Here is a 25,314-nt window from a genome sequence, read left to right on the forward strand (position 1 = left end):
ATAGATAGATAGATAGATAGATAGATAGATAGATAGATAGATAGATAGATAGATAGATAGATAGATAGATAGATAGATAGATAGATAGATGCCATTAATGATTAAAAAAAAAGAAACTAGCTGGTCTTCGACTTTCTCTCAAATGGATGAATTTTTATGAAGTTTGATGGATTTGTTTTTAAGGTCCCACCACAGGATTTCAGTCATGCTGAGGTCTGGACTTTAACTAGACCAGCACCTTGATTCGTTTCTTTTTCAGTCATTCTGTAGAATTTTTGCTGCAGTGCTTGGGATCATTTTCCTGTTTCATGAATCGGTTTAGGCAAGTTTTAGCTGTCAGAAAAATGGCCTCATATTTGATATGAGTTTAGTACACTTTGGTATACAGAGTACTTCTTGGTCAGTGTTTGTAGTGTTTGTGTTTGTCCTGATATCATGTGTTTGGTTTACTTCAAACATGTTGCTGTGCACTATGGACAAAGATCTACACTTGGGCTTCATCTGAAATTGTTCCAGAAGTCGTGTTGTTTGTTTAGATGTAGCTTTGAGAGCCTAAGCCTTGCTGCCATGTTTGTCTAAGAGAGAAGAGGCCTTCTCCTGTCAACTCTTCCAACCAAGCTATATGTGTTCAGTCTTCTTCTAATTGCTCTGTCGTGGACTTTACCATTTTAAATGGTAACCAGGGCCTGTAGACTCTGCAATTAAACTCTTGGGTTTTTTCCAGTTACTCTGAGCACTGGACAATCTGAGCTTTTTGGTGAATTTATTGGGATGTCCAATTTTTTGGAAAACTAGCAGCTGTCCTGGATAGAATGAGCCTTATAACTGTTCACAGATTGGTGGACAGCAACAGTTGCTTGGCATGGTGTTAACACACACCTGAATGACCCAGACCAGCAAACCACCACAACGTCTGCTTTTATGGAGGTGCTCACGCTTACTGATGATCAATCAGCTGCATTTGATTAGCAGCACAAGGCTGCTACTTGCCCTCTTAATTCCTATGGAAAAGTAAGGATGCACTTGGTTTTTCAGCACGTTGCAGAGTCCTGTGAAAACTACATCCACAGTAAGGAGACACTAGATCAGGGGTCCTCAATCCCAGTCCACGAGGGCCGGTGTCCCTGCAGGTTTTAGATCACACCTGAATCACATGATTAGTTCATTACCAGGCCTCTGGAGAACTTCAAGACATGTTGAGAAGTTAATTTATCCATTTAAATCAGCTGTGATGGATCAAGGACACATCTAAAACCTGCAGGGACACCGGCCCTCGTGAACTGGGATTGGGGACCCCTGCACTAGATGAACAAAACTGTCTGAGAATATTGAGAATATTTGGGTTTTGGCACATGTACTCAGTAGGATCTAATAAATAGATCATCGCAATGAAGTGCTACCCGCTGGAAACAAAGACCAAAGTATTTGGTTCGTCTGTGTGGGACTGATGAAGTGTTCATTATCACAAAAATGTCATTTCATCACATTGCATTCAGGTGGATGGGAGTTGGCACCAGCCTGCTGATATTTACAATCAGTGTTTCTGAATGAGGGAAGGGGGTGCATCCACTTGGAGAAAATTTGATTAAACAGGTGAGCACCAGTAATTGCCTTGGGTGAGGCCTTAGGGGAAATAATTTCACAACTAAAGGGAATTAGTGAAGAAGGAAGTGCCATGGAAGGACACAAAAGAGAAAGCAACAGAGGGTGGTTTATGTTCAGAGAGGCTGATAAGAAGATGGAAAAACAAACAATATTGCAGTTTAACAGCATGTTTACATGTTAATAACCTGCTAAATTTCTGTTTTTATCACCCATTTTAGTTCTCCAAAATGCCTTTACTCTGAAGGCAATAATAAAAATGAAAAAATCATCATAAAGTTAAAAATAGAAAGTGATTCTGAACAGCTGGGCAATGCGAAATGAGGTGCAGAGAGAAACATAAAAAGTTACATATCAATATTCAGTTTTGGGATTCGTAGCTTCTGTTTTGCTCAGACTGCACCCACCTTACATGTATAATCCATACACTGCCTAATTTATTTATTTCATTCATATAGCCTTAACCAGAGCCTTTAATTCATACTTCAGTGGGGAAACAAAGAGACCCTGCAGAGGCAGGATGACCAAAGTTCATTAGGCAAATAGCATGAGTCCAAACGGGGTAAACACAACAGGAGGAACAATGAGTAAAGTGTACACAGGGCACTTTGGGAGATAACGATTTAACAGACTGAAAAAACACTAAGGAGAGGAGCATAACAACACACAGGAGACACTAATGAGAGCAGGAAAATGAACACAGGAGGGAAGTACAAACACAGTGAGAAAGACTGAAGGAACAAAGACAAAAAATAGGAATTTAAAATTAGCCAGAAGGGCAGAAAAACAAGTCCCGTATGTGAGTGACTGCTGTCTGGGGTTGTTTTACGCTACGCCTTTAAGCACTTCTTTTACCAAAATACTCAGGTACTAATGAATGCATTGGGGGGCTATTTGGGGTTCAATATTTTGCCCAAGGCCTTTTTGTCATGCAAACTGGAAATCAAAGCACTGATGATTGAATTGGTACATAACCTGCTCTATGTCCCAGGCCACAGGCTCCCCCTGAGGTTCTGGCTTCTTCAGGAGTATCCTGAACTACCATCTGGCAGAGTTATGCGAGTCTGTAACAACATTACCCTGGCCGTGCATGTCAAAATCACATGAATGCCACGATCCACAGGGATGCTTGGCACTCATCAAGTGTTTCAGTGTTGCAGCTCATCAGTGTAGTTTCATTTGACACATTTTAACGCTCAGTTAATGAAAGTCAACTTCCGCCATAAACTTTAAACTAGCTCTGGTTCAGCTAACAGAAAATAATTACAACTCCACTTCATGAATTTCTATTTCTCATCACTGTAAAGACACCTTTGATTTCCTCTGTGCTGATTTTTACCTGATCTGTCTTCTGTACGGGAATAAGCCGCAGACACGCCTAAAGAGCTCTCCAATTAAGAAGAGCTTTAAGGTGAGTCTGAGCAGCTGACAGCTGCTGGGAGCACAGCGTCTGAGACAAGAAATATGCTGTAAAAACGTTTCATCACTGCTGTCTTTAAGGCATAGACCAAAGACAGTGAACACAAGGCATCCTTTAAATATTAGAATTTAACCAACATAAACAGTTTCAGTCAAATAAAAAAAAACTAGAAATTCTCATGAAATTATTCACAAATTACAGATGTAACCCACAACACTGCAGACACATTAGAGGGATCAAACGAGCAGCCAATAATCAGACTGAAATGAAATCTTAGCGTGTAAAGTTAATGAAGCTTTAGTGAGGCTCAATTTTTAAAAGCCATGTAAATGAACAGCCTGGGACTGCTGCAGTACTCGAATCTGACTCTCACCTGCGTGTAATGAGAGCTGTGTTTGGACCAGCTCCTGTCCCTCCACGGGGACAGAGAACATGCAGCTGTGGGGTCATTCCCATTTAACAAATGTCGCGGCGCAGCGACCTGAGCAGCACCTGTAATTAACCGAGCGTGTTTGGTGGCTGAGTGGCCTCAGCGGTGAGGCGGGGGGATGACAGCAAGTGTATGATGACGGCCATCTTCATTTAGGGACAGTGTTAGCATTATTAAGATGCTGTTAAGATCAAGGAAGTGGGACAGAGAATGAGGGAACGTGGTGGGAAAATAGAAGAGAGAAAGAGAGGATGGGGACAAAACACATAACAGCAGTTAAAAATAAAAAGATACACACAGATATACAAAACACTGGGAGTAAAAAGATGTGATGGCAGATGATATGCTCAGTGCATCATGGGAAGCGCTCCAGCAGCCTAAGCCTATAGCAGCATGAGTAAGGGATGTTTCCACAGCAGTGGTGCCTGATAGCTGAAGGCTCTGCCTCCCATTCGCAAACTCTAGAAGCACAAATAAACCTGCAGTCTAAGAGAAATGCTCTGTTAGGATAATATGGGATCTTTAAAATATGACAGAAACTGATTATCCAGGAGAAAGGTTTTAAATTCAATTCTAGGGACTTAACAGGATGCCAGTGAAGAGAAGCCAGTATGGGGGAAATGCGGTCGCTCATTCTACTCTCTGTTCAGGAGCTTTTAGTTACTCTGAGATGGGGTGTTTCTGATTTTGGCAATATTGCACGATTTTAAATGTATTTTTGATGGGAAGCATTTTTCATGTCTGTGGCTCTTCGGGGAGAACCCAGACATCCAAGTAAATTGGGTCTTTCAAAGAAGTGGTAGTAAAGGTGGTAATCCGTGCCAAGCAGCACGAATCAGAATATTAGAGATGACTATTTCGCAAACTGCTGTGAGATTGTGTTGAACTTGATAACCTGTTGGTGATAATCTCATGTTAACTCTACATGCTGCTGCAGATATTGGATACTGAGGAGCAAAGTCATGGTTTTCCTGTTATTCTCTTCCCATGTGTGCTGTACTCTCCTCTTTCTGTCTTTATCTGTCTTTGGGCTACTTTATGTTTTACGTCATCGGTTTGTTTTCTCGTGTGACTTCAAAATCAATGCCCAGCTCACATTAACTTTAATCTGTGATTGTATGCTTTCAGATTTGCATCACTGAACTGTGGTTTTAAGCTATATTTTACACAGCATCCTAACTTTTTATTATTTTGTCTTTTCCTTTGATCTCGTCGGATTATTTGTTTGCCTTTCATGTGCTTTCTTTACTTGTTTCCTGGTTTCTGTTTTTACCTTTTGTAGCTGTTTTCTTGGACTTTGGTTCATCATTTTATTTTATTCTAAATTCTGGACCACGTCTGTACCTTTGTGCAATCTCCTAACACAAACAGCTGTAAGTGGTTAAAATTTCTTCTGGAAACCTAAAATAATAATACTTAATTTTTAAAGCAGCTTTTTATGTTTTTGGCTTTAAGGAAAAAACATGCAAAGCTGTCTCTATTAAGAGAAGCAGAGACATGTGTGCAATTATGCATCTATGGAATAGCACAGACAATCTTTCCAGCACTCCCTGTTGTTTAATCAACATTTTATAATATACTGAAACAGAATGGAATAGATGCAAGTCGTAGTTACTGCTTAACCCTGATCCAAATATATAACAGGCGCATTGGTTAGTCAAGCACAAACCCCGACCTGCAGACCTATTATCAGCATTGAAGGAAATGATCTTTGGAGAAGCTTTGGAAAAGTGAAAAATCCCACCGGGCAACAGAACCTTTCTCTTGTGACTGTGATTACACACCTGAGAGAGTTTTTAAAAAACAGAGAATACAAAGGGATCGAGAAAGCCTGAAAAGAAAAAGGGATTTGATTTCCAGCAGTATGCCTGAACATGTGGATCCACTGGGACCCCGGGTTATCCGGCACTGTTCAAGAGGTGCAGTGAGAGCTACAGAGACAGAGATTTCCACTTGAATGAGGGAGAGAGCACCTCATCTAGCTGTAGGGGAGGCAGTGGGTAGCAGCTCACTGTGAGAGCAGGGATAAAAGTCCAAGCCAGAGGGGGGGTGCTGGGGGTGGAGTGAGACCGCACCGCAACAAATCAGGATTCAGATTTGGGGGGAAAAAACTGAGGACTGTAGTGGGTTAAGGTCGTAAACTAGGCTTCATGACTTAATTGGATAGAATAGCAAAATAGTAATGTAATAGTAATATAATGGTTCACTATCACACACACACTCCAAAGGATGTATGAGCAATTACAGGGTTCAGTTTCTTGTCCCAGACTGTGAGGAGCCAGGAATCAAACCACCAACCTTTGGATTAATAGGTAATCTGCTCTCCCCTGTGGCTCAGTAGCCATTGACTCATGAGTCATCTGAAACAGTGGAGGGGAGTTTCCACAGCAAGCTCCTCCTGTGTGTGTCTGGGTTTTGAATGCTAGTTACTTAGAATCTGATGGATTCATAAAACTTAAAGTTTAAAGCCCAGATTCAGGGTTCCTGCGTGGTCTGCAGGTTCTGCCCAGACTATTAAAAAAAAAGGTGCTGCTGTTGGTTCCTTCAGCTTCTCCTCTGCTGCAGAGTCCATGAGAGTCATATATCTGCTTAAAAAGGCAATATTTGCTAAGCAGATGATGAATTGCTTTTGAACGAAATGCCACAGGGAGTTTGCCACACTGAGGAGCCAGTGTGACCAGCTAACTTACCTATAAACACTTCTGCAGTAGACCCTCAAGAATAAAGTGCACAGTAAAAGTTTTACAGGTGGCATAGCTCCAGAATGCAAAACGTAACACAACAGCAGCAATTAGACTTTCAAAGCGATAAGTATTTTACTCTTTAGTAAATATGTTTAATATGAAGACGAATCAGTCAGGGGTGAACGGTTCTGAATGTAAGCAAAGAGTGTTTCGAAATCGTATGATGATTTACAAAATGTATCAGAAGAGAGAGATTTTCTGTAAAAATGACATGGGAGCTTGAACAAAATAGAGATTCTGACATATCTTTTTCAATATGTTACATCTAGTGGAGGTTTGTCAAACTTTGCACTGCCTATTTTTGCCCCAAATTTTGGTTGAGTGTCTTAAGACAGCCTTTTGCAGCTTTACTGAAATTTTGTTCATCAGTACAGGCTTAGAAGCTCGTGGAGGGATGGAACACGGTGGCCTTAATTGCAGCTTTGTAGCCATGTAATTTGTTGGTTTCATTTGCTAGTCAACCCATTATTTACTCTCTTTTAAATTGCAAGGGCACAGGAAGCTGTGTTTCATAATTACATGACGGAACCCATAACCACCCAGTGATGCCCGTAACAACAGTGCAATAATGAGAGAGTGCGGGGCTTACCAAGATCGAGATGAATGCTGGGAATGAAGGAGTTGAGAAAGAACATGAAGATCACAACGCCAAGGACGGACACACACTTCACCAGCAGAACTTTGTCAGTAATTCTGTGCTGCGTAGGAGGAAAATGTATTTTTTGTGAATGGTGGAAAAGCTGATGTTATCAGAAGAATGACAGGATTTGTCTTAAGCGAACTTTCAAAGACTAGACCTACTTCATTACTGAGATTACATCAATGCACCAGTCACAGTGATTGAGGAAAATGTGTGAGGTGAAGAATCAAAGCCTACCTTCTTCTGCAGTTCTTGGATGTTTTGCTCCCAGTTCTTATCTTCCTGAGAAATTTGTCTGTCAGACACAACAACATTTAAATCTCACATTAGGCAAATGCACAGTGTCAAAAAACAAACAAACAAAAAATGGAAAAAGTATCATCTCATAGAAACAGAGTGCTTATTTTTAGCAGTTTATAACCATATGCTGAGCGTTGTGTAGTGTGAAGGATTTATTTCTGCATTTCCTGCCCTTCAAAATTTGTATTTATTTTCTGTAATTGCTATGATGGTCCGGAAAGCAGGCACAGAAAAATAGGAACAGGAAAAAAACAAACTATTTCTGGACTGAACTGAAAATGTCATGCTTGGTGCCATGCTTGTGTTTTAAATAATTAGAGGGGACCTATTATGCTCTTCTCCAGCTCCATATTTCTAATGTTGGGCTGCTAGAGTTTACAGCTTTGTGTGATTCAGAATTAGGAATAATCCTCATTTGTTTGAGCTTGGATTTGGAGCAGCACCTAGCTCATCCAGTGTCTGAAAACGATATTTAAGCTCCTCCTTCCTTTAGCTAACTTTCTTCCAATATATTGATATTGCACAGATCCAGGAGCAGTCTGAAGTCTGAGCTTACAAACCACCAACCTTTGGATTAGTCTGAGGTCTAACATACATGCACTGATGTTAGGGAGACACACTTCTAGATTTATACTTAATTTCAACGGTAAAAACAAATGCCGTATTTTTCGGACCATAAGGTGCACCGGATTATAAGGCACATTAAGCAAAACAAAACAGTCAGATAAGTCAAACTTTACTCAACTCATTATGCTAACATAGCTGTGTTGCTAGCGATCACGTAGCACATCATTATATACCAGCTAGCCCAACTTCAGTAACGCTACAAACGTCATTGCTGTTTAGTTTTCTGTCTTCATTCATGTTGGAAGTGATAGCAGAGCTGTACGTTTTAATTTTTTCAGAAATCTCTCAGTCAGAACATGCAATATCATATTTAGGTGGAAACTAGCGTGCTAACTTCCTGCTAACTTCTAACTCAGTTAAATTTAATAAATTCTGTTTTCATGGATGCCTGGATGTTAAACTTAATTGTTACACCTGGCAAAGTAGCAACGCTGATTAAAGATGAAAGAATTTAGACAGTTTTTAACTCTCAGTGATGCCGTAGTGTTCGTTTGACTTGGGGCCTGAAGCGGATGGAGTTTGGACTCAGATTACTCCGCGAGGCTCCTGAGTACAGTAGCCATAACGCTCCGACAATCCATCAAGCGGTGTGGCTTCATAGCTTACCAAAGTCAGACTAAAACATTTTTGACAGATTTCTGAGCGGCGTGTACTACATAAAATCCATTTGAGGTAAGTAAGCACAACCAGAATTCATACATAAGGTGCACCGGATTATAAAGCCCACTGTCAATTTTTGAGAAAATTTAAGGATTTTAAGTGCGCCTTATAGTGCAGAAAATACTGTAACAGTGGAAGTGGAATGTGCAGTTACAGTGTTACTATTGCATGCAAGAGTTTTATATGATTGCTACTTTGTAACCGACCACACACCGCGGTGCTATCGTGGCTATGTCACATTTCTAGCCTTTAATGAGCCTTTTCCTTTTTCCTTTTTTACTACAGTGGCCCCTTGTGGTCAAAGTCAGTCTTATTCATCCGTTTTCTTGGTGGTCTCGATGTGTACACCAGCCAGGTTGCGTCAGTGACGTGTGTCATCATCCCAGGTCTTTTGTTTAGTTTTTATTGAGTTCTATCGAGTTCTTCTTGTGTTCTGTCACCTGTTATTATACAGTGGAACCCCAACTTACGAAATTAATTTGTTCACAACGTATTTGCAGTGTGTGTTTTCAGTAATCACACCAGCCATGAATTCTCTTGTTAAATCATGTATTATTGATTAGTACTGATAACTGCATCTAGTGAAAAGATGTGTACGAAGCAATATACAGCAGGTTGGCTTTTGAAAAACGACATTAACAGTACAGACAATGTGATTCTTAATGTTCTGTGTTCTTGTGCTTTCTTTAACCTTTGGAAGGTCTTCATCATGTTTCGCAGCAGACTCTCCAGGTTGAGGACTTTTTGCATTAAAAGACATTTCACAGCTGTCTCCTCTCGGCTGGCGGGGTTTATGCGCTGAGCCGTTTGCCTCCAAACCAGGATCTCATGCTTGAGTTCTGCAGGGCAAAGAGAGAACGGCACCTGTTCAGTGCATGTACGACACACAGACTTCAAAGTTACAGTGATGAAGCTCAGCAGCAAAATGCAGTACGCTTATAACGGATATTTGTCTGGTAATATCTTCTACAGCTGAGAGAACATGGTGATGTTTTCAGTCAATATGCCCAATATGTGAGCCCCCACAGAGGGCCTAATGCAGCCTGGCGATGGGTGCATTGACCAACCCAGGAACCGCCAGTGATACAACCTGAGGATATGGGACCCTTATGTAGATATCAGTAGGTGCCATCCTTTTTCAGGAAGGTTGCTAGGTGACCATAATAGGATCTAAGCAGTGCAGGGAGAAAGAGGGAAAAAAAACATTTCCTGTTAGCAAATCTGCACAATTACCAGCCGTGGTAGGGGGTTTGAGCTGATCCAGCCACATGCACTCTTAGCAAGACCAGGCTGGCAGGAGAAGAAGAAGAAACTCCACGGGGTCAGATTTAGGCCAGCATCGAACGGTCACCGTGGTGATGGGTAAAAGCTTGCTTTAGTTTGCCCGCTGCTCAGTGTGACAGAACAGCTCCGAACAGTCGGTGTTGCTCACAGCTTAAATGTGAGGATTGTGGTGACCACTGAGCAGCCTCATGGTCTCTGCTTCAATCATCCCATGCTGGGGTCATCTCAGAGGGGGGAAGTCTGATAGTGTGGGTAAACAATGATAGGAGGTGACTGTGTTTCCGGAAGAATTCTTAACAGTTTCAAACAAATATCTTTTTTTCTTTTATTGTTGTTGTTGTGTTTTGTTTTGTATGCTTATTATCTATCTCCCCAGTCTTACAAGCCAGATCTACAGTAAGACAGAATGATGGAGGACAGTCATGCTCCAAACCAGCATAGTCTGTGATCCTTTCTCTCTCTCTGAACATTGTTCCAAGTCTTCAGGGATGGCCAAATCATTTTCTTTCCTGTTGCTGGATAATTAAGAAGATACATAAAAGGGCTGCGGTACACCAGATTAGATGAATAGTTTTTTAATGGAAAAGAAAGGAGTCCCGTGTTGCTATCAGGCTGCTCTCTGGATGAGTGAGTCTGTTCACTGCCAACTAGTCAGAGCAACTGAACATCAGAGTAACGGGGTTTTCTCACATGAGCCATGTGGTGTCGGACACACTGTGAGTCACCAGACCCTCAAGGGATGTTAGCTGGTGAAAAAGGAGATAAAGGCATTCTACCCCAGTAAATGATGTCTGAGTTAGGTTATCATCACAAATACTTTTGAATTTTAAAGGTCAAAAAGTTAGTTTTATCAAATTAATTGTAAACTTTGTTCACCAAGAGGCCCAAACGTTGGCATCGAGGCTCTGAGCTCATGTTTCCACTGCTGAATCCCGTGCAGGTGTGTTTTTAGAGTTTCTTTAATCTGCCTACATTTGAAGAGCATCTGCAAGCCACTTTGCAACGCATCTTCACCCCACTTCATGTCAAACCTTTATACTGCTGCACTCCCCACTTTCATGCTCACGCATACACATGGAAGGGTCCCACAGCCCTATCACCAAATATACCGTTATGTGAAAAAGTTTTTCACAGGTTTCACAGTAGCTTGTAGATTCAGCTTTAGTTTTCTTTTTGTTAACTTTAATACTTAGCATGCTAACGCTTGGGGTTTTTCCAGTTTCTCTGAGCATTGCACAGTCTGATCTTGGGGCCGTCCACTCCTCGGAAGATTTTGGCATCATGTTAACAATCCTGAATACTCAAGAGCAAAAAACTGCACAATTTTTGTTTTTACAGAGGTGTTCACATTGTTGATGATCAGTTAATCAAGTGCATTTGATGAGCAGCACCTGACTTACCCTCTTATTCCCTATTCAAAGAGTAAGGCTTTACCTGCAGAGAGTCAGGAAAACTTTCTTTTTCACATATAAATGACTGCAGAGGGAAATGAGCATCTTTCAACTGTAGTGGTCCCGACTGAGGTAAAAACGTTGAAGACAGAGGTGGTGGATGGATCGAAGCAGCAGGCAGAGATGGAGGGCAGCAGCACTGCCACTGAGGCTTTTATATATGATGTGAAGAGATTGAAGAATGTTACACGTGCATGATGGGCAGCTTGGTTTGACTGTCGAACTGGATCACAGGCTTTGTTCCAATTATAAACTTTTTTTTTTAAAACCTTGACTGATGTGGAAATCTGTATCACCCGGCTCTGAAGACTACTCTTCAGCAAAAAGTATGAATATTTTACAATTCCACTCCCTTCTCAATAAGGCGAACACAGTACTTTTTTTGGTTATTTTGTATGTTTTTGTTTTTTGTTTTTAGTATAAAAAGGAACAGGGAGTTCTGTCCTGTGTTCCTAAATAACAAACCTCCAGGAGAGGCTCCATTGAGCATGACCTTTTCAGACCTCTCCAAATTAAGTAACCTACTTTAAATAATAAAATTTAAAAAAAATCACGCACACACACAACCATGAACTATTACATCACGCACACAGAATCTTTTTGCAGCAATATATGATCCAGAAATGTAATATCGGAGATGGCAGAGATATCTAACAGTGTGAGTGGAACAGTGTGGAAATTGAAAAAGTGAAAACTGAAGGCAGCACGCATCTCAAGTGGAAATTAGAGGGATGAGGCCGTAATGCCGAGTTAATTATGTTTGTGTGAGGCCAGTGCATTGCCTGAGAAGGTTTATTGGGAAGCTATTGTGTGCCAAGATGTTATTGGGGGTTAATACTCTTCTTAATAATACTCAAAAACCATCACAAATGATTTCAGGTTGTGCTGTATCCAGCAGGTAACTATATTTTTTATAACTCGAGTCCACTCAGCTTAATAACAACCTAATGATCCATCTAAAAAAATATTTTTCATGTAGAAAAACATAAATTAACCCAAAAAACTACTTTTTATAACTGAATAAATGTTAAACTCGGACATGTGACATCACCATTTTGATTGTTTGAAACCATGTTTGATCATAATCAGAGGATCTGACTGAGAAACAGAGGGATGCTGGTAGAGTAGCATCTTGTCAGTCAAAGCTCCGCCCTAAGACACCACAAGTTGTATCATCTTTTTTTACTCTACTGCAAACATTAGAACATTAGAGCCAGAATTCATGAAATTTAACTTTCTTACAGTGTTTAAAAAATTACAAAATTACATGTAATTATATTAGTTAGAATTTTTTTGAGTATAGGTGTCACCCTCAGCAGTCTACAGGATTAGAGTATCAGTCTATGAACAAAGCAGTGCTACTTACCAACTATTTCAATGGACTCTTTGTTGTAAAGTTTTTTGTTCCAGTAGAGCATCCGCAGGAAAGGAAATGAGGTAAAAAGGACGAGGCATATTCCGAGGAACATGTAGCCTGTGAAACTGGCAAAATCAATCCCCTGTAGGAAACATAATGAAAATGTGTTAGACATTTGCCGTCTGGTCGAATTTCACCCAAACGTGACAAACTGAGCCTGGGCTTAGGCAAAAAATGTGTGCATGCAGCGATGGACTTTTATGGAGAGACACGGTGTGAAAAAAGTCGTGTGGTGTTCTGAGGAAAGAAAACTCAGAGTTCAGGAAAGCAGCTACCTAAAGTGTCCTCCCACACAAGTGCATTATAATGATGTCAGACTATGTTCCTTACTATATAAAGGGCCTTGAGAGCACTGAACTCTTGAGGATAGCAGGAGGTGCATTCACACTCCAAACTGTAAGTATGAGCCGCACAGCGTACCTGGAAGTTTTGATTTAAGAGCAAAATGACACAGAATTTGATTATTGCACACAAATCGGTGCGTTCTTTCATGTTCTGTCTACACTCTCCTTTGTAATTCCTGCTGCTCTATTTTCCTCGTCGCTTCAGTTTCCCACGCTGTCAGATTCACTTCACTCATCAGCCTCTGTTCCCCGATCAACCCTCCTCCTTCCCGTCTCCACCTCACTCACTGCATTTCACTCTTTATCTCCATCAGCCATCTGCTCCACCACCTCTAGCCACTATCTCCTGCCTTCATTTGGGATTCTGCTCACTGATGGTCCTCTCATGTGACTCCCAAAAAATACATTTTTGGGATAAAATTTTCCTCTTTTTTTCCAAATGGTCTCTCCCTGTTTTAAGGAAACTTAAAGTGACAGAAAAACAACAAAATATAAATAAACACTTGGGTGTTTCTCATTGAGCAACATTTAAAGACACTGCAAGTAGCTCACGCTGCCTTTATTTCACATGCTTTCACAGTATAAAGAACGTGTTTCTGATATTCAGTGATAAAACTGGTTAATAGTAAAAGGGTGATGCAACTAAACATGAGTGGAAGTGTCTGAATTATTAAACAGCAGATTTAATCCAGATATTCCCTTTGGATCACAGAGTTAATTTTGTCACTTGTAGCACATCCCGGCTACATCCTGGTTTATGCGCACCCCCATGGAGACCTGCTCTCCATCTGCAGTGACCTGCAGGGCAGCCTGGTGGACTGAGAACAGCTGCTTGCATGAACCTGCTGTTTATGAAAAAAATTCACAATTCCTGTTAAAATCTCGGTTTCAGCGATGAAACTAAAAGCTGAAGAATAATAAAATGTTGTGTGCCCGCAGCCTAATGAATACAATATGTGCTTGCGACAGTCACAAGACCAAAAAGAGAGAAACTTAAACTTGTTGATGTGATTGTATTTCTGTTTGCAGCCATAAACTGCGACCCCGGTATGTCCATATTTCAGAGCCAATGTCAACGATTCTGGTTGGAGGGGATCCAATTGGCAAGGAAAGTCCCTCTGTGAAATGATACCAGAGTTTTCATATGCACAATGGTACCTTGGATTGTAACAAGCTAAAGAGACGGACACTGTGATGAGGAGCAGAACCTAAACGCATACACACTTTACGGACGTGCCTTTCTTTCCATCTCCAGATCCCTAAAATCCCTTCGCCACATACAAGCCAGCAGGGCAAACTAACTAACGGGTAAGCAGACCGCGCACGCACAAACAAGCTGTGCTTATCGCGGGCCAGACATGACTGAACGAGTGTGCCGTGGCTGTAACCCTGCAGTTCTGTCACCTGGGAAATGGAGCCAAGACAAACTGGACAATGGGCTGTGGAAACCTGGCGCTACAGGAGCTACAGTAACCCGGAGACCACATACTGCTCGCGTCGGCAAAGGCCAAAATGTCACATGCACTGAACAGATGTCACATCAAGCAGTTGTGAAAATGTCATATCTTGTAGAGATTTAGCATCATGCTCCTCTGAGTATACAAAGAGTGAAGGTTATGAGAGGAACATGCAAGTCAATGCCCTTTTCAGACAGCGACACTCTGCTCAGTAAAATGTTGTCACTGCTGTTTCAGCTTTGTCCAAACTTGTGCAACAGATGACAACTTGTGTCTAAGTGGGTTTCCAAAAGGCTCAGGTAATGAATAATGGCTGGATTTTAGTTAAGCCAGAACATGGATCATCATAGAATACAGATCAACTTGACAAGGCAGTACTGGTGTAGTACTGGGACTGCAGACTGTGGCAGCTTTTCACTGGGAGTGACCAGGATGGAAAAGATCATACATCAGAGGGACAGCTGAACCTGAAAGTTATTGGATGTTTCTAAAAGTTAGAGGCAAGGATGAGATAGTGTAACACAGGAGTGGGCAACTCCAGGCCTCGAGGGCCGGTGTCCCTGCAGGTTTTAGATGTGTCCTTGATCCAACACAGCTGATTTAAATGGCTAAATTAGCTCCTCAATATGTCCTGAAGTTCTCCAGAGGCCTGGTAACGAACTAATCATGTGATTCAGGTGTGCTGACTCAAGGTGAGATCTAAAACCTGCAGGACACTGGCCCTCGGGGCCTGGAATTGCCCACCCCTGGTGTAATATGTGCAAAGGAGGGACACGGTAAAACGAAGACTACAGAGAAGATTTATGAATGAAGGAGGAAGTAGGACATGCAGGGTTGGTGTGACAGAGGGCTAGGATGAGATGGAGGCTAATGATCCACCCCTAAAGGGAGCATCCAGAGGAAGCAGAAGGAGAAAGTAGTTATGTGCTGTAGTGGGGAATGTAGTAGGAAATAGTGTTTCTGTATGTATGAGGGACATAATCCAACCACAAGCCACGTTACAACATTCACAAAACAGGAAGGAGCAGAGAGTTTTCTATCAACAGCTACATGGGGCAGGTGTCCATCACTACAGGCTGCTACTTCCACACACGTGGAGTTTTCTGCTTTGCTTTAACCACACTCCTAACATCCTGTCATAAAACCTTACTACACCGATCAGGATATGTAAGCAGGATGCTGGCATTTCATTAGCAAAATCAGCTTCGTTGTAACAAAAAACAGCAATCATCAATACCGATTCAATATGCTATATTTCTGAAAACTAAAATAAAATGTGGGCTACTTAATAGAAGCACTCTGATTCATTGAGGCCTGACTCATTGCAAATACTGCTGGTTCATTTTGATTAACAGGAAGGGAGCCGGCTCTCCGTGGATCTCTCAGAGGCTAAGCAGAGTGTAACAGCCACTTTTGAGGAGTTTCTGGTGCAGCCAGCAGATATCCTGCTGTTCATTCTGAACTTTATCCACTAAAATGATTTAGTTGAACTCAAACTGAAAGAGGGCTGCAAACCAGAAAGCTTCCGATACTAAAAATGTTTTCCGTTGACTGCAGATCCTGTATATCCTGACACATTAGCAGAGATGGGATGATTGAAAACACTTTTATAACACATCATCCACCACTGGAAAAAAGCTGGGTGTTACATGGTTTCACACATTATTGCATCAGGAGTGGCAGTCTTCCTCACAGGTTTAATCAGAGACTAACCCCAAAGCTGGGGTCACATCACATGTAGATGGCTTTACCAACACACTGTAAGCTTATACTGCTACAAACGTCACAGGAAGGTGAATGAATAGAAGGTGTTATGCTACACAGCTGTCACAGCTGCTGCAAATGATTACATGTAAGAAAATAAGGGAAAATGGCTGTATGGACTTTCACACAAACACTGTACATGTGTAAATGCAAACCTTTGACCAGGAACAGAAATAAAATCAACCTGTAATGCTGGTCAGCTGCATTGAAATAAGAGGAGGTAGCAGCTTCTTTTCCCACCGACATCTTGACATCTTTAATTCTTGTGATTTATGATAGCTGCTGCAAAAATATAAATTGGATTCATTGCCACTACATCTCCATTCATCACCTACACATCAACGTAAACAAGGGTCACCACTCACGACTGTATAAATACATGGACAGATTGCGCTAAACAAAGATTGCAGATGTACAACCCTGCAAACACAGATGATTACATTTGCTCACAGGACAGGAAAAAGTCTATATGTACAGTGTACATGCGTGTGCGTGCTGGAAATGCAGCATCAGGCTGTTAATTCCTCAGTTTGTATGAGGAAATATGAAGGCTTAATAAGGAAACACTAACTGTACACAACTGAAAAATATTATTTTCATTATCATCTCCTGTAGATCGAAGTTACATTCAATTAAAAAATAATAATTCTGTCCCTTCAGACTGAATTATTGTACAGTCTAATATCAAGTTAAATATCATGACTGAATTTAGCAAACATTCTCAAAGCCTGTTAATAAAACCTCAGTATTCAGTCTGTTCATGCTGTAACACAGACGCTTTTCCTCCTCCGTGCAGAGATTTTACCTGCTGACTGAAATCCTCACAAGGTCCGGTTTGAAAAACAGATTTAAATAAAGGAAAAAGAACAGCTGTTCAATAAAATTTTAAAAATCTGATAATGATAAAAGAAAAGGTTTGTCATTATTTTTTAACCATTATTAATCATCATTTTTAATCATGAGCTTATAACTTAACTTTCTACCCCATAGCCCTCCAGTTGTGGTCCCCCCCAAATTCAGTTCAGTGGGTCATTCAGTAGGTCATTCAATGGGTCTTTCATTTGGTCACTGAGTGGGCCATTCACGGGGTCGTTAAGTTTATGGAGGAGGTTGAGTAGATTCTCATTCATTTCCTGTGGTGATCATCAATGTTCAAGTGCATAGTGTGGAGGATGTCATGATGCCTTGAGGCAATCAGATGTAAAACACAATATTTCTGAGTGTTTTAAGTCAGATTTGACCCGAACATGACAGGGAGGCTAAGCTAAGTATGGTTACTTCAGGCTCTAAGAAGCCAAAAACACAAAATGTGAGACTTGAAATTAGGAGTTCACAAGCCAGTGTGATATGCATCGTGTAAACTTTTACCAAACACCTGCAAGACATTTAGCCTCAATCCTTTTTTCAGCCAGTACTAACAAGTAAATCTACCTGTCAGTGTTGTACCATCAGTAATGTCTTTGCTTTGCTAGATGATTTCTGTATATTCGAGCTGTGAAGGTGCCTACTTCTCTGCGCAGGTCCTGATTTGATACTATAATCACATTGGGCGGATCTCCGACAGCTGTGGCGGCCCCTCCAATGTTGGTGAAGATTACTTCTGCAATCAGGACATGTCTGGGGTCTAGATTAAGCACCTCACACAACCTGCAAAATCAGACAGACAGAAAAGCCCTTTAGTCATGATTAGATTACAAAGGGTGGGGTAAATAGAGAAATATGAAAAGGATGTTGGTATTGATCCTTTAACCTTTTGTGCAGGACAGCCACACTCAAACCAAGTGGACAGCAGTATGTGTGTGTGTGTGTGTGTGTGTGTGTGTGTGTGTGTGTGTGTGTGTGTGTGTGTGTGTGTGTGTGTATTCCACCTGAGAATAAAAAAAAGGCACCTTATGGTGACGGGAGTAAAAAGCATCATAGTGGTCACGTTGTCCAGAAAAGCAGATAAAATGGCAGCAATGAGACAAAGGATGATGATCATGGGCCACACTTTTCCTCTGGCTAACTGGTAAGCCTGCCGAGTGGAGACAGATAATGGAGAGATGAGGTTAGGTTGTTTATTATCGGCACCGCCAAAACGGCTGACTCAGAAAACACATCCGGCACAGCTTCGGACCAGTTCTGACTGTTCTTTGGTGTGTTTAAAAAATCTAAAAATATGTAAATCTTTCCATAGTAGCACAAGATATAATATCATTAAGATTCATAAAGAACTGCACATGGATTCCCACTTTAAAACAGCACTCTTACATCACCAGGTCAGGATGGCCACCTTTCAAAGGTAACGGTGTGATGTGTGAGAGCTGCTGAGCTCTTCTCTGAGAATACATTTACTTCTCCAGGTCACACTTAAAATTTACATGCTTGCATGATCTCACTGTTTTCCAGGACTCGCTGTACCTGACGCACAAAAGCGCTCGTCCTCGTTCACCATGTACAGCGCACATTCGGTATAAAAGTTTGCTGTTTTTCTGATGGGAGACTTTGACCTTCTTTGAAAAGAGAAGACGGATGTGTTATCTTCAATAGTAGAGCAAGAGAATAATTTGAGAATGTGTATTCCTCTGTCATATGGAGGAAAGATAGGACTGTGAAACTGTAGCGCTTTTTTTTTTTTTTTCACAGTTGCAGTTAAAGAGCACTTCTTCCCGGAAAAAAACCCATAAAATCTGATTATTTTGAAGATTTAGTTTTCTGAACTTCACCTCGAAACACAACGAATGTCATCCTTGTCAGCCTTTACTGCTGTTACTGTATTTTTAGGTCAGGATGTAAAGATAGATTTGCAAACTTGATAGGTTGTCTGACGTTGGAAAGGTCCTCCTTTGTGAACCTTTGTGACATTGGATAAGTCAAAATCAAAACTACAGTCGTGTCGTGTGTTGCTGCTAATTTCAGAAATAGCTCAAAGCCTGTCGAGACATCTCACAAGCGGGCAGCTTATTTCATACACTTCCGCTCAGCATCCTACAGCCCCTTAAATATCTTGAGGTTATTTTTTTTTATCTAGCGCACACAAGACATTCATCAGAAGTTATCATCTTGTGCTAAAATTATCTTATGCAAAAAAAACAAGAAATATTTTGTATCGACAAAAAGTTGTCACCTTTCAAATTTAAGTAGGTTGAACAGGATCCCACGTGATTGAAAGTAAACAGAAATTTAAAATCAATTCGATGCTGTATGTGGGCCTTTGTGTTCTTACTTACAGTCATGTGACAAAGAGAGTTGTCATCAGCTTGTGGAACCAGCAGCAATAACCTGAGGTAAATGTGACTTCATCAATCTCTTTTGGCCCGTTTTTCTTTGCAGCATCGCTTCAGATCATTGAGGATTGTGGATATTCATGCAAAGCTCATTTCTTTCAGATCGGGGTCCATTCTGTTGTACGTTTGCTCCTGTGCTTGAGATCAATGTCCTGTTTCATGACTTGGTTTGGGCCAAGCTTTAGCTGTAGTACAGAGATGGCCTCTTATTTGACTTTAGAATACTTTGGTTTACAAAGAAGTCCACGATTAATTCAATGACTGCAGGGTGCCCAAATCATTACCCCTCCACCACCGTGCTGACAGTTGGTATGCGCTGTTTGGTTTTCTCCAAACATGCTGCTGCACATTGTGGACAAACTTCTCCACTTTGGTCTCCTCTGTTCAAAGAACATTGTTCCAGACGTCGTGAGGTTTGTTCAGATTCAGCTTTGCAAACCTTAACCCTGCTGCCATCTTCTCTTTTAGAGAGAAGCTTTCTCATTCAGACTTTTTCTAATTTTCTCATCAACATCAATTATTAATATTATCATTATTATTATCATAAATCAACTTACCTTCACTGCACAGTAATCGAAGAAGCCAGTCTCTGAGAAAATGGCCACCAGCACCATCTGTGTTGTTGAAAAGAAGAATTTTCCTTTAAGTAAGATTATGTCTCCCTGTGAGATTTCAGAAACGGCCCCCTAAGATAATAAGATGCTGTTTATCTTGGATGAGATGGTCAGAATGAAATATGTGCCTGAGTTCCAGGGTTCATTAATACTCTTGTCTCTTTATTACCTTCCTTGTTATCATCGCGATGAGTTCAAAAATGTTTTTACAGGTAAGCTCGAGGATTTCAAACTGCTTTTAAATGGATTCCAGAAATGTCTCAAACTCCCTCTTCATAATTTTATACCAAAACTGACATATTTAGGACATGTTTGTTTAAATGGAGACTGGATTTTTTTTGTTGTTCGTTTCACTCGCCTCCATAGAAATGTATTTCGCTGTCAGACATTCAGAAGACTGATAGAAAGGGCGCAGAGTGAAGTTGAGAGAGTCAGAGAGCTCTTTTTTTAATGCTCTGAGATTTGTTGAGTCAGTGAACATGTGAGGAGTTAATCACCATGCCAAACAGAAGAGCCAGCGTCTCATAGTCGATCCACTCCACCACTGTGACAAGGCTGGGTCTCTGTGGGCGAGACAAAGAATGTAATTACACAGATTTATCAAGAATTTCTGGATCTGAAGGGGAAAAAACAAAAGGACAAGGTTAATAAATGATGATCAGACTCGTTAACAGCGTTAAACTTTTGGGTACGGCTGTGTCTGGATGCTGCTATAACTCCTCGCTGGCCCAGTTCCTGCTTCATTTGCCGAAGCAGACAAAAGCACAGGTGGAACTAGGACCACGAATGACTGCTCTGTTCCCAAAGCGTCCCGCTGGGGTGAAAATGTCCACTACTCTCAAACTTGGGCCAGTGACTAAATTTGGAAACACATAGATGTTAATGAATGACAAACTTTGAAATTAATCATGACATTTCAGAAATTAATCCTGCAGTTTCCACTGGTTTTGTCTGTATTGTGTGGCACAAAACGTACTTACGCCTGAATAACTGTTCAACCATAACTCAAATACATGAATCATATGTTAAAGCGTTCATAATATGTTCTGAATGTACCACTGCATCCCTAAAAAATCAGTAAAATCAAATAACGAGAGAGACTTACATTCCCGATGATAGACAGAGCAGCTAAGGCTGCTAAAGATCCCAGCATGGCAGCCAGGGTGCGGTGCACAATCTGAAAGGACAAAACATTTACCACACTCACTTCTAAACAAACGAGCACTCACCTTCACATTAACTCTGTAAATATTTTTAGCAGTGTAACATTCCTGTTCGTTCTGATGCCTTCTCAGTCATCTCTAGACTGATCTGTGAGGCATCTCTGGAGGAAGGAATGGTTTGAAAAAAAAATTCTGCAGGCATTTCTTGAAAACGTTTATTGTTATACAGTAGGAGTCACGTGCCTGGCTCTTTTGTCCATCTGCATCACCATCCTCCTGTGGCTTTGACTAATGAAAATAATAATCCTAATGTGAAAAAAACCACTGTTTTTTAGGACATTTTAAATATAAATTAGTCTGTTTTGTTTGGTAAATAAAATACTTCTTCATTTTAATTGTTTAATTTGAGGGAAAAGGGCAGAAAACAGTATTAGCGCTCCAAACAATCACAAATAGGCAAACACTGATAATTATTTACATCTGTTATTCTTGTGTGTTCTGTTTGATTTATTGTTACAGAGGAGGTCTTCTGTGAGGTTTTCTGCTGCTAGCATTACTGATATTATTCTGAGGACTATTATACATAAGAGAAAGCACCTGCGTGAATGACAGCTGCAGCGACTGGGACAAGGAGTCAAGAAACTCTCGTGATCCATAAGATCTATGATGTTCTGTCATTTTCATCTTGGGTGAACTATCAAAGTCCACAGTGCTATTCAGAGGTGCTCATCACCACACACGCAAAAATATAATGCATCTTAAAATGAGTGCGTGATGAGCACAGACGATCCTTTAACATTTCATGTTGTGTTCAAAGGAGAGACGCTTGTTATTTTGGGATTTAACAGTAACATTTGTGTGAATTATTTATTATGTAGAACAACTACTGTGTATATAATGAATATAGAAAGTGAACTGTTTAACGATGAAAACGCTGCTTTTTTTTAGAGTAAATCAGAAATATTTTACTGACACAGTAAAAGTGCATTCGTGTTGCAAAACCATCAACATTTGACTCCAGGCACAAAAAGAAATGAATGAATGTTTTTAAAAGTCAAAAAAGACATTTTGACATCTGAATTACTCTTGATTTTTAAGCTTTAATTGCATAAATTAATGTGAATTTAAATGTGCTTAACATTTTTACAACATTTTATGCCACTCTGTGTGTTTCTTGCACAGCGTAAGAGGCTTTCTTTATTCTATTTTATTTCCTTTAGTTAACATGTTTTTATTGACAGATCTGAATCTAATTTTATTGGTAAAAATAAGATTCTGCTGTCAGTTAAAAACAACAGCATCACAGTCGCAGTGTCTTTAATGCATTACTGACCTTTGTGAACTGCTCAGCACTAAACTGGGTCTTGTCACTCACAATGAATAATAGCTCAGACGCTCTGTAGACATTTATAATCTATTTGTCTTAATACTTCTGCTTAAATAATGAGTAAAGTGGAACAAAAGCAGTGAAACTTTCTTCAGCCTCAGCCTGTCTCAAAACTGACAAAATAAAAATTACATCACAATTCTTTACTTCAGATCTTTTGGAACATTTCACTGAAATGCCCATTAAAAAAAAAAATCACAAACTGGTGCCCAATTACCAACACTGACAAATCCCTTTGTTTGAGCTCAGCATTCAGAATACCCTAAATGTGAGAGACTGCATATGCACTCACTCATTAGGAGGCTGCGTCAAGTTATCAGACTAGAGACTAAAAGCATAATTCTGTGGAGGAGTGAGACATTAGCAAATGGAGACCTGACAGCGCCGAAGTCAGACAGCATCCTGATGTCTGAGCGCTCGTGCACTGCATGCTCATCTCTTTCTGAGACGACCCCTCTGTCTTTGAATTACAGCTTTTGTGAGAGGATCTGTCAGTTACACAAGCGACGCATGAGCGAGCGTGCAGAGTAAAACTGCGCTGTCATCTCTCAAGGCCTGCGCTTGACTTTCATGTCCCAGCAACCCCGTCGGTACAGTTTAGTGAGTTCACATGCTCTCAGACAGAGGAGTCCATCTGATTTAAACAAGCAAACGCTGAGTGGAAGTAAAACTCATATCTAAAGCCACAAACCAAGAACCTCCTCAAAGTGATAGCGGTTTCAGAGATTGATACTCATCTGATAAAATAAGTCAGATATTAATCATCCATTAATGATGCAGATCAGAAAAGTATCTGACTGCTGCCTGAAACATGCATTCTTCTTCTTAGTGTCCAGCAGGGGGCAAGTGCTCTGGTTGCAAAAAGACTTGGTTGCGTGGATGTTATAAAGCTCAACCAAAACAAGACATGTTGCACTGCTGGTCATACCATATCAAGGTCCTGAGTCAATTTACAGTGTTTTGGGAGTTTTGTTTATCTAAATACTCTTGGTTTTCTAAGTGTTTGTATTGTTTTATGTATTTTTCTACTTAGTGCATTTAATCCGCTCTTGTTTTAGAGTTTAATGCATCTGTGTCAAGTCTAATGTTCACTCTCCAGCTGAAGGAGGGAAGCATGCAATCTGTTCTGTTCTGTTTGTTTGTTTGTTAGCAGTCTATGGTCTACAGTTTCCAAGATATCCTGCTCAAATTTTGTGTGATGGTAGATATCAATAACAGCTTGAGCTGATTTAATTTTGGCAAAAATCAGGTCAAGGTCACACCAAATTTGAAATTCAGTACGAGCATTTGACCTTCATTATTAGCACCCAAGGTCAAAGTTAACCTTGGAAAAAAATTCAAGAAACCACCACTTTGTTTTTTCAATCCAATGCCCTTTGATGTCACAATGACTACAAAATATTGCAAAATCACACACTGGCTATCTGAAAATGTCACATTTTAACAGCTGAAGATTTCAGCCAATTCTGTTCCAATCATATGGGTAAAGATAATAAAATATATATGACTTTATTATGTAATGCTTAAAGCTCATAGGTCAAAGGTTGCATGTTAGCATGCTGCGATATAAACATTGTAAAACATCGAAGTTTTAGTATAGCCCTTGACCTTTAGGGGGAGCTCTATGAGCTTATTTCACTTCCTACTTTATTTTGAGCTTCAGCGTTCCTTGTGCTTTGCTTTTGTCTCCTCTTCTGTGATTTAGTTCAGCTGTCTCTCATTCTCCCCACCTGTTTCCACTTCCTCTACTGCCATACTGTGTGTAAATTTACAGTTGCTGCCTCCCCCTTTGTCAGAGCATCTGTTCTCCTTGGTCTAGTGATTCTCCTCAGTATGTTATCAGGTTTTCCTCATTGGGCTCTGTTTTGCAATCAATCAATAAATGACTTTCTTTAAGTTCAGCACAGTCTGTAGTGTCCACAGACCCATGTCAACAGAGCTCATCTTTTAGTTAAGTGAATTCTTATTGGAAAATACAACATATAATATGAGGAACACAGTCATTTTATAGTAATTTCCATTTTAATCAGGGTTTAACGGACACAGAAGTAGCTTTTTTTAAACTAATAACATGGCTGCCCATTTCTGTTTGGCTGCTGTCATCTGTCTGATTTAATTGTGTTGGGAGCGGTCATCATTCAGTGTTGCCAAATCCCAGTCCAGTACTATGTGCAACCTAAGACAAATTTCAGCACCATCAACTGAGGAGGGCAAAGTTTAGTCAATTGTCCCGCTCTGACAGGTGCATCGAATCTAATAAAGTTAACACAAGTGGGGCGGCGCTGCCACTGAGGCACAGACTGCACATGCTCACTGGCAGAAGAAGTCTAATCAGGCGAAATAAAAACACCTGTGTGGCAATGAGCTACCGGTGAGGCTCTTTTTTTTTTTTCATGACTTGGCAGAGTAGGAAAAGCACAGGTGCTGCTTATACCGTTAACGATTGCTCTGCTCTATTTCAAGTGTCCCTGCAGGCCATAGGAGTGTGACAGTGAGCCAGCATGAACAATACCAGGAGCCTGAAAGTGGAGCAGCTGAATGGAATTCAGCCATAATCAATTTTATAAATCCCACCTGTTTTCTTTTTCTCTGACAGTGAAATGTTTTTAATTCTCGGATTAAAAAATGATGTCTGAACTAAACGCAGCTCTGGAGATTCAGTTTCCCGGTCCTCATTCTGACTCAATGAGCATACTTCTGTTTACTTTGTGCTCGTAGCATAATATCACATATGCGGTCCAGTG

At 40.6% G+C, this 25,314-nt stretch overlaps 1 protein-coding gene across 2 annotated transcripts in view; it reads right to left on the reverse strand.

The window, feature by feature from the left end:
* Positions 1–25,314, reverse strand: part of oca2 (oculocutaneous albinism II) — a 55,455-nt gene that overhangs the window by 17,685 nt on the left and 12,456 nt on the right. For both annotated transcript variants that reach the window (XM_005919698.2, XM_042216686.1), the window contains exons 10-18: positions 21,126–21,197; positions 20,518–20,583; positions 19,964–20,020; positions 18,030–18,154; positions 17,649–17,787; positions 12,525–12,657; positions 9,115–9,262; positions 7,074–7,131; positions 6,786–6,894 (exon numbers count right to left, since the gene is read on the reverse strand). In XM_005919698.2, the coding sequence (XP_005919760.1) occupies positions 6,786–6,894; positions 7,074–7,131; positions 9,115–9,262; positions 12,525–12,657; positions 17,649–17,787; positions 18,030–18,154; positions 19,964–20,020; positions 20,518–20,583; positions 21,126–21,197 (907 nt within the window). The remainder of the gene's footprint in view (positions 1–6,785; positions 6,895–7,073; positions 7,132–9,114; positions 9,263–12,524; positions 12,658–17,648; positions 17,788–18,029; positions 18,155–19,963; positions 20,021–20,517; positions 20,584–21,125; positions 21,198–25,314) is intronic.

This window comes from Haplochromis burtoni, unplaced genomic scaffold (genome assembly GCF_018398535.1).
Source record: "Haplochromis burtoni strain Fernald_Lab_line unplaced genomic scaffold, NCSU_Asbu1 Contig_13, whole genome shotgun sequence".
Classification (NCBI taxonomy): Eukaryota; Metazoa; Chordata; class Actinopteri; order Cichliformes; family Cichlidae; genus Haplochromis; species Haplochromis burtoni.